Below are 9442 nucleotides of genomic sequence, written 5' to 3'. Positions count from 1 at the left end.
GGCTCGGAGACTCTGACTTTCCTCTCATCGCTAAGGGAAGCATCAGTAGTCACCCACTGAGGACCACCTCATAAAGCCACCTGATGCATAGAGTCATAGTTTCAGTGGCCTGGAGAGCTTGAAGGAACCTTGAGAATTCATTTCATACATTAAAGTGATGAGAACGTTGAGGAAAATCCAAATAAGGAAAAATAGTAATAAGAGACTTGGGTTGGGAGGTGGGGAGGCTTTATAATTGTCATTCTTTTAATTTCTGTAATGCCCAATTCCTCCTGCTCCGCCCACCTTGCTCTCCCTTCCCCACCTAGGACTCCTTCGGAAGCTATCAGCCAGCCCCCAATAGCTAAAGAAAGAGGCCAGGAGTGAATCTGAGGTATCAGTCACTTTATTGTCTTATAGATACCCAACACCAGGTAGGCCCTCCCAATCCCCACTGAACAAAAATGCAGCTACTCCTTGTGTGAAGCATCATGGGCATCCACCGCCAGTCTGGTTATCCAGAAGAGGAATTCCTCAAAGTTCATCATTCCATCTTTGTTGCTATCTACCTCCTTCATGAAGTCCTCCGCAGTTTTGGGATTCTTTGGATCCTGTCCAAAATAAAGAGTCAAATGGTGGGGGTGGAGGGGAGGGTGGGGAGGACATTTAGATTAAGCTCCAAAGCCAGTGGCCACATTTCTAGAACATAAAGGAGGGACAAGGATCAAGTGAACCACATCTTGTTTAGAGACTTTAATCTCTCTTCCCTTTTCTTTATTCTGGGAGGAAATATAGTACAGTGGAAAGGTGACTAGATTGGAGTCAGAGGACCAGGGTTTCTTCCAGCTCTGCCATTTATTAAGTTACTCAGAGAAAGTCAGTCACCGCTTCTTGACTTCAATTTCCTCATCAATAAAAATGAGGGAGTTGGATTTCAAAGGCACCTTCTAGCTCTACACCTATAAATCTCTAATCCCACCTTCCCACCCAAACTCCTTCTTCCAATGTCTCCCCAGAACTCAAAGCATATAGTGGGCCTGAATACTCCCACTTATTTTAAGTGTTCAAACCCCAGCTGCTGGTCTACATAGCACAAAATAGAAGGGAGCTCACACCCTCATAGATAAGACCGAATAGTTCAGTCCCCTAACTTCCCCTTTGTGACATGAACTCTCTGTCAGAATTCTCCCTACACCCACCTAGTTAACTTGGGGGCTCCCAACACTCCCCCTTGCTTTAGGCAACAGGGACCTAGTCTAAGACACTGTGCTCTTTCTTCCTCCTCCCTCCAGCCCCAATCCAGGGAGCTCTGCACCCCACCCTCCCATACATACACCCTCCTCACCGTCAGAAGCTCTGGAACCTCCTTCTTTATTAGTGTCTCTAATCCCTTCCTGCTTAGTGCATGGGGATGGCCAGCCTGCAAGGAGACATTGTGGAAGACATCCACAATACAATTGATAGAAGCTTCGAATTGTGTCACCATCTTTGCAGCAATTTAGGTCTCTCTGAAAAACGAATAGTCAGTTGACAATTGAATCTTTCAGGGACTCAGGGAACTCTGGGGTCTACATCCTCAAGGAGTAAGATGAAGGGAACAGGGGCAGCTAGGTAGCAGAGCGAGTAGAGCACCAGCCCAGGAGTCAGGAGGACCTGAGTTCAAATCTAGCCTCAGACATTTGACACACTTACTAGCTGTGTGACCTTGGGCAAGTCACTTAACCCCAATTGCCCTGCCTTCACCCTCCAAAAAAAAAAAAAAAAGATGAAGGGAACTAAGGCTGAAATCTACATTGTTGAAACCCAACGAGACTTTTTAGCCTTCACTAGCCAGTAACTAAGTGAAAAGCCTGGTCAGCATGGGATGGGATAAGATGAGCCCTGGACTAAGATTTGGAACATCTGGGTTCAAACCCCAGTTCTACTAGCTGAATGATCTTGGACAAGTCCCTGCTCTTCTCTGATCCTCGGTTTATTTATACATAAATTGATAAAGTTTGAACTAGATGATCTCTAAGGTCCTTTCCAAATCTATGACTAATGAGATGGGACAGCCTTCCCACAGGAGGCAGGGTTATTGGGTAGAGTTCCCCGGGGCTCAGACAACAGCTGTTTCCATCTACTGAAAAAAGGAGACCAAAAAAAATGCCCTAAACCTCAGGCCACAGGCTTCATTGCTCTTTAAGGGATCCCTTCAAGCCTACTGAATTATTTACATAAAATCTCAATTATGTAACTCCCTTAGTGATGTGTAGAAAGCCTCAGACCAAGCCTAGGTGAGCCAGGCCAATTGAACTAGAAAGGATCTCTAACTCTCCAAGGGGCTACCTTCAGGGCTACAGCCTAAGGAAATCCGAGGGTAGGGAAGCACTCAGGATTTCCCCATAGGTTATCAAGGCTTCCCTGTGGGTCTCTTGGTTCCCAGAGTAAATCTCTAAGAAAGCAAGTAAAAGGGAGTGATTTTAAATCTCAGCTCTTCTGCCTGTAGGGTCTCAGCCATGTCTATCTCTCTGGGTCTCAATTTCTCATACGTAAAATGAAGAGCTTGGACTAGATGGCCCCTATGGTCCTTCCCATCTCTAAGACTATAATCATCTGTGGTCCTTCCTTCTTCTACCCCTCATTCCCAACCCTGTGTTCTCACTATACCTCACTACCAGCCCCTCCTGGATAGAAGAGGGACAGCCACACTTACCTAGCTCTCCTTTAGAATGAAGAAGCAGACAGGAGATGTGGGGAGAAGAAAGATCTCTCCCCTTTTATAGTCCCCAGGACTTCCTGGTGCCACCCGTGCTGCTGCCTGAAAGTTGCTACAACCTCACCCTGTTTCCCAACCTGATGAATGTGTCAATTTCTGGGTAGAGTAAGGTTTTCTTTGGGTGTAGGGCTGGGGGTGGGGAGAAAGGAGGAAAAAGGGAACCCTGATCCACAGCATGCTGGCTGGAGCCAAGTTCAGGTTGACTCATTCAGCTCCTAAGTCCACTCAATAAATAATACCATTCCCAGGGAAAGATGTGTGATATGCTAAGTCACAGGATAAAGCTAGCCACCACCTCCACCATGCCCCCTTCATTCCTACTAGAACACCAACAAGACCCCTCCAGGGCTGTCTGGAGACAGGGAAGTGCTATAAAGCTTGGATGCTATAAAGCCAAGGGGAGTTTCCCTGATAAATGCTCATAATAAAGGCAGGAATAAATAAGGCATTCCTGCCATAATAAAGACAGGAATTAAAGAGGATAAGCCTGGAGAGCGGAGGTAATAATCTTTCCATCTTCCCTTAGTTTTTGGCCTGGCTAGAATTTATTTGAATAAAAAAAAAACAGAGAGGTTTGATTTCAACCTTTTCAAATAATTGTTTAGGGGCAACGAGCTGTGTTTCCTCTCTGAGACACAGGGAGTTTAAAAGGAAATACTTAATCTTAGCTTCATAGCAATCTATCTGCTTTTTGGTCTACAGCCCTTTGGGCTAAGTGTGTTGGCTGTATGCTTTAACGCTGGAAAGATAGGCTGATACCAGGTTAGAAGTCCTCCAATGCCAAGCATTGGAGTTGAAACTTTGCTTTTCGGGAAAGAAGTCTCTTTGTACAAGGAAAACATATGCTATCACTGAGATTCATCCTTCCTGTAAAGATATCATTTTATTTTGTGAAATAGAACTTATTGTCTGTCTTCCACTTAATATGTCAATACTTTCTGTTTCCTCACCTGTGAAATGGGTGTGATAATGTCTAAAAAAAACCTCAAAAAAAAAAAACCCTCAGGAGCTCAAATCAGACAATGGACTCAAAGCACTCTGCAAGCCATGAAGTGTTTTATGTCAATGATTTTCATTATTATAGTTGGGAAAGATACAGACAGAACAGAACAAAAATGGGAAGGGAAGGAAACAAACATCTCACGCTTACTATGTGCTAGGCATGGTATTAAGTGCTTTGCAAATATTACAACATTTGATTCTAACAGCAATTCTGTGAGATGGATATTATTACTTCCATTTTACACTTGGGGAAACTGAGTCAGGCAGAGGTTGAATGATTTCCCTTAAGTCACACAGCTAGTAAGGGTTTGAAATCAAATGTGAACTTAGGTCTTCCTGACTCCAGAACCTTGGCTCTATCCACTGCTCCATCTAGCGGCTGCATTTGGACAAAAAAAAATGTCCAAAGAATGCTATCTTGGTAAAAAGAATACCAAGTGCCAGCAGTTGAGAGGGTCTGCAGGTACCCTGTTTGGTGGGTAGACCTCCATCAAAGCCAGCTGCAATAAAGTGGGACAGCAGCAAAACATCCAGTGTGGAATTTCCTGACATCAGGTTGTTACCAGCAAAGGCATTGTGGCTTTATTTGCTCAGAAGCTGCTAGTTAGAGGGAATTTCAGCTGTATTCAAGTCATAAACGAGCTCTAGAAGAAGCACAGCTAATTCTTTACCCTTCACACCTGCCACCTGCATCATCCTGCCAAGGGAACATTTTCCCTCTCTTCTTCCCAGACATCTCTCACTGAGGTTTTCTGTTTCAGGATTGCCATGTCTTGTCAGAGTCCCTGCCCTACCACCAGCTCCCTCTTAGTTCAGGATAAAACAAGGCACTTGCAAGTCATCGAACCCTTAATACAAGGAGGTTCTCTTTGCCCTAATACAGCCAGGATGCATAACGAGGATACAGTGATTTCTCTGGCCTTGAGCCCCGCTCATCTCTTCCTGGTCTCTGGGGGAAGCTTTGTCTTCTTTTCGGTAAAGCTTCTCCCATTTTGTGGTTAAATGACTTGCTCAGGGTCATACAGCTAGAGGGAAAGAAGCTGTCAGAGAAACATCGCCCCTATCACATGTGTCTTAGAAGTGGGTTGGTGACCTTCGACTTTCTCAGTAATTCAAATTATAACTAGCTCTTTGTCTTTAGCTTGTGGTTGATGACCTGTCCTTTGTCTCTGGACGAGCAGTAGGGAGCCACTGAAAGTTTTTGAGAGGAGGAATGACAAGATTATAAAAAAGAATACTCTGAAAGTGGTAGGAATGATGATTTGGAGAAGGGGGAATGCAGAGGAAGGAAGCCTGATGGGAGTTTATTGCAAATAGGAGAGTGGTGAGAATTGAGGAGAGGTTTGAATTCAGAGATGTTGGGGAGATAGAATGGATAGGACTTGACAACTAATTGGATACAAGAGATGAAAGAGAGGAAAAAGTCAAAGAGAATCCCAAGAGCTTTCACGCTTGGGTGAACAAAGGTGCCTTTAATGAACACCACTGATAGAAACGATGAACTGAAAAATGTCTGTCCTCTTTCTGCCAAAGATCCCACAGCTAGGCATATTATAAGGCAAAGGTCATACCCGTCAAAGAAGGTCAGAGACAGAAAGATCCTATATACACTAAAAGATTCATAACAACACTTGTGATAGCAGAGAACTGGAAACCAACTGGAAACCTGTAGATTTGGGAATGCCTAAGTGAACTACGGAATAGGAATGTTATGGAGCAGTACTATAAAGGAGTCTGACAGACATGAACAATTCAGAGAAGCCTTGGAAAATGGATATGAAGCGGTATAGAATAAAATAAACAGAACAAGGCAAACAATATACACAAGGATTACATCAACATAAATGGAAAGAAAAATATACTGAAACTAAACACCATGTAATCTTAAGGAGCAAGTCAGGTCCTAGAGAAAAGGCGGATAAATGCACCTTCCTCCCTTCTCTGTAGAGGCGGGTCATTAAGACTGTGAAATATTACATATACTAGTAGAGATGGTAAATGTGTTGGCTGGTATTGCCACACTGCTTTTTTTTCCTCTTTTGTAATCTTTGTCACAAAGGATGGCTCACCAGCTAAGGAGGAAAGATATGTTTGAAAATTAATGTGGTGTAAAAATGAAAATTAATAATTAAAATAAGATAATAGCTGGTGTTGACATAGCACTTATGTGCCAGGAATTGTGCTAAGTGTTATATAATTATTATTCTGATTTATTTGATCCTCACAACAACCATAGGAGGTAAAATGATTCCCATTTTACAGATGAGGAAACAGGTTAAGTGACTTGCCCAGTGTTACACAGCTAGGAAGTATCTGAGGCTGGATCTGAAGTCAGGACTTCCTGACTTCAGGCTCAGCACACTATTTGCCATGTCACCTAGCTGCCCCCAGTGAATAGAAATGTTTTACGATATAGTGAAGTCAGAGGAGGAGGAAGAGGTTTTGCGATAATAAATTTGGTTCCAGAGCTCTTACATTAGGGAATGCCAATGGGACATCCAGGTAGAGATGTTGGATAGAAAGTTGGAGGTATAGATCTGAACCTCCAGAAATACTGTGGGATGAGAGAAGAGGTTCCCCACCTCAAAAAATGAGGAACCAGAAGACAGAGAAGAAGCAACCAAAGGAAGAGAATAGAGAGAGCATAATCCCTCAGATGCCAATAGAAAAAAAAGATGTAGGACTTGGGGAAGGCAGTCAAGAGCAGAAAATGCTTCCAGAATGAAGAGGCTGTAGAGCATAAATTGTCCCAAGCCTGCGAGTAAAACCCAGAACAGAACCCCACTTACTACCTGGTGTAACGGCAACCAAACTGGCATACCCAGCTGGCTGCCAGTACAGGTTCTTTTATCTGCTTTACTAAGAAAGCAACTTAAAAGGGGTCAATGGTCTTCTTTAATTAAACAGAAAAAATAGAAGAGAAATAAAGACCAACAGACAGGGCTCTACTAACCTGAATCAAAGTTTTACATCCACCACTGGATCAAGAGAGCCTTTACCTCTGAGGAGTGGGGGAGCTCTGAACCTACGGCCACTCAGAGTCTCAACCAGGGAATCACATCTTTCTCGTAAGTGAGCCTCCAAAGCAAAAGCTCACCTCTTACAATATATACTCTTTAGGCTCAGTGCCTAATTAGAAATTAACAAAAGGTGTGTAAGCCTTCCTACAAGCAAGCAAGCTTCCCTTAATGTGCTCCACATGAGGCCTATTGATGGGTGGGGAAGATCTTATTCCCCATTGACCTTACACCTGGGTATAAAAGAATCAGGTTGGTTGAAATAGAATGTCAGGTTATCAATCAACTGTTGCTCTATGGTAAGGCAGCCATGTAGTATCATAAGAAAAGCACTGACCTAGGACTCAGGAGATGCAGGTTCTGATCCTCATTCTGCCCTTCACTAACCATATGTCCATGGCCAAGTCACTTCCAAATCACTCCAAGAGGTAAAATGAATTTCTAATCAGTAAAATGAGTTCTCTATACCAGCGATCTTTAAGAGGCTTTCAACCTCAAGAGTTGTATGGACCCACTATGAGAAAAATAAAAATATCTGACACTTTCATGCTGTTATAACATTAACAAAGTGCTTTATAAATATATCTCACTAAATTCTCTCTGTAACCCTATGAAGTAGTTAATGAAGCTTCCATCCTCTTTTCCAGGTTGCAAAATGGAAGCTTAGAAAGGTTAGGTAATTCGTCCAAGGTCACATAGCTAGTAGTCACTTGGGATTTTAACCCAGGTCTTCCTGGATCCAAGTCTGGCACTTTATTTACTATAGCATTGTCATGTGCCAAATTACTAATAACACATTGCCCTCCTATAAAACTTTTATATTTTTCGAGGCACTTTCACATCTAAAAACTCAAAGGGGCTACCCAATACTTATGAGAAGTAGGCAAGATATTGTTACCCCATTTGGCAGATGTAAAGATTGAGGCCCAAGGAAGTAAAATGACTTTCCCAAGGTAATGAAGATGATAAATGATATGATCTATAGAATCATACCTTTTCAGAACTGAAGGGGGTCTTAGTGATTATCTCACTTCACTCTTGTACTTTAAAGATGAGATCAAGTGACTTGCCAAAGGTGGTATAGACAGATAAGATACAATCATGTTTATTGTGTTGGATTGAGTAGTGATTTTTTTTTCATCTGACCCAAATACATAAGGCATATGTTTTAGGAAATACATAGAGAACCCATATTTTCTTTGTCTTCCAAGGTGAAGTGCCATGTCCTGAGCTTCTCATCATTCTGCCCAACATCTCTAATGTTTGAGAAACAAGAGAAGAAATGGAAGGGTTATCCCTCCACTGGGTGTTCAGTCCCTTCTTGCCATTCCATTTTGTCTGAGTCTTCAATTCAGACCAAGACACTTTTATCAAGCCCCTAAAAGCACAATGCTTTGTGCAAAGAGATGGGTACGCAAGGAATCTGCTCATGTAGTGAGCTCTGTGGGAACATGGGATGCGCCTTTTCAGTGATTCTCTTTGAAATCTGTTCATTTGGGTGCAAAACCAGGCTCATGGAAGGCATTCAGTAAAAGGAGAGGAAGGAGGAAGTGGGTCAAGAGAAAAATAAGAAGAACAAAAGGGTGGTGGTGATGATGAGAATGATGTATAAGGCAAGGACTCATCCATTACAAATATGATGCTGCCTCTTCAAACCAAACCTCCCTTTCCATCACCCCACAGCATCCTCCTGGAGATCATTCAAATGTTTTCCTTAGACTATTCACTGACCCTAAATTCTGATAATAAAAATGCCTTCTCCATTCACAAATAAAAGGAAATGGATTTAAAGTATAAGGAGAGAGAGACTTAAGAAGGATATAAGGTAGGACTTCAGTTGATGTATGTTTCTGAAGAATTCTAATTCCATGGAATTCCAATAAGGAGAAACGTTCCATGGGATAGACAGCCTTGTCATTTTGTGACCTTGGGAAAGCTGCTTAGCTTCTGTGGGCCTCAGTTTCTTCATCTGTAAAAGTAAGGGTTTGAACCAGATTATCTCCAAAGTCTTATCTAGCTTTAGATCTGTATGATTCAGCGATAAGCTTTTGGTACAACAAAGATGTCCTGTCTGAGATGATGACTTGAGATGACCTGTCAGGCACCAAGTTTCTTGTGTTGGGTAAGCAAATTGGAGAATGCTTTGGGTGTGTAATCAGAGATGGAGTAACCCAAAAGGAACCGGATGCCATTTGTGTTACCACAACCAACTTAGCAGCAGGGTTTATGTCCAATCTTTGTTTAGACCTGGTCTTCCCAACCTGGCCCCAGGGCCTAAAGAAACCAAAACTGGGCACTGTTTGCTGGAAATCCCAACCTAGGAAACAGAAAAAGAATGAGCCTAGTGCTTGTCCTTCTCACTTTGATCCACACTTTGAAGCCCTGAAGGTATGTAAACAGACTCATTAATTTCTAGGGCTCCACCAAAAGGATGATCCAAGGCCCTCTTGAGTCTCTACACATAGAAATGAAGGTATTTTGTTAGTGTAGTTACTCAGCTAAGTACCACCCAGAGGACCAAGCCAAAGACCAAGGTCCCAATCGATTGACATTTCAAAGTTCACCAACTCAGGGTCTGACTTGTAGCAAGCAAAGATCTAAATGAGTCCAGTTCCTGGTGATAGTAGTAGAATGGCTTTGGAGTCAGAGGACCTGAGTCCATTTCCTGACTCTGTCATTTAATATA

The 9442-nt window shown here is 42.6% G+C and overlaps 1 protein-coding gene across 1 annotated transcript; it reads right to left on the bottom strand.

Annotated features, from left to right (window-relative positions):
• Nucleotides 1-369: 369 nt before the first annotated feature.
• On the bottom strand, nucleotides 370-2699 carry LOC118848909 (protein S100-A8-like). Its single transcript, XM_036757956.1, has 3 exons — nucleotides 2675-2699; nucleotides 1325-1487; nucleotides 370-590 (listed from the first exon to the last, which is right to left on the bottom strand). Exons 2-3 carry the CDS (start codon nucleotides 1463-1465, stop codon nucleotides 450-452), a joined length of 282 nt encoding a protein of 93 aa, XP_036613851.1. The 5' UTR covers nucleotides 1466-1487; nucleotides 2675-2699; the 3' UTR covers nucleotides 370-449.
• Nucleotides 2700-9442: the final 6743 nt, after the last annotated feature.

This window comes from Trichosurus vulpecula, chromosome 4 (assembly GCF_011100635.1).
Source record: "Trichosurus vulpecula isolate mTriVul1 chromosome 4, mTriVul1.pri, whole genome shotgun sequence".
In the NCBI taxonomy this organism is placed as follows: domain Eukaryota; kingdom Metazoa; phylum Chordata; class Mammalia; order Diprotodontia; family Phalangeridae; genus Trichosurus; species Trichosurus vulpecula.
The sequence above is the reverse complement of the archived record's forward strand: the minus strand, read 5'-3'. Positions and strand labels throughout refer to the sequence as shown.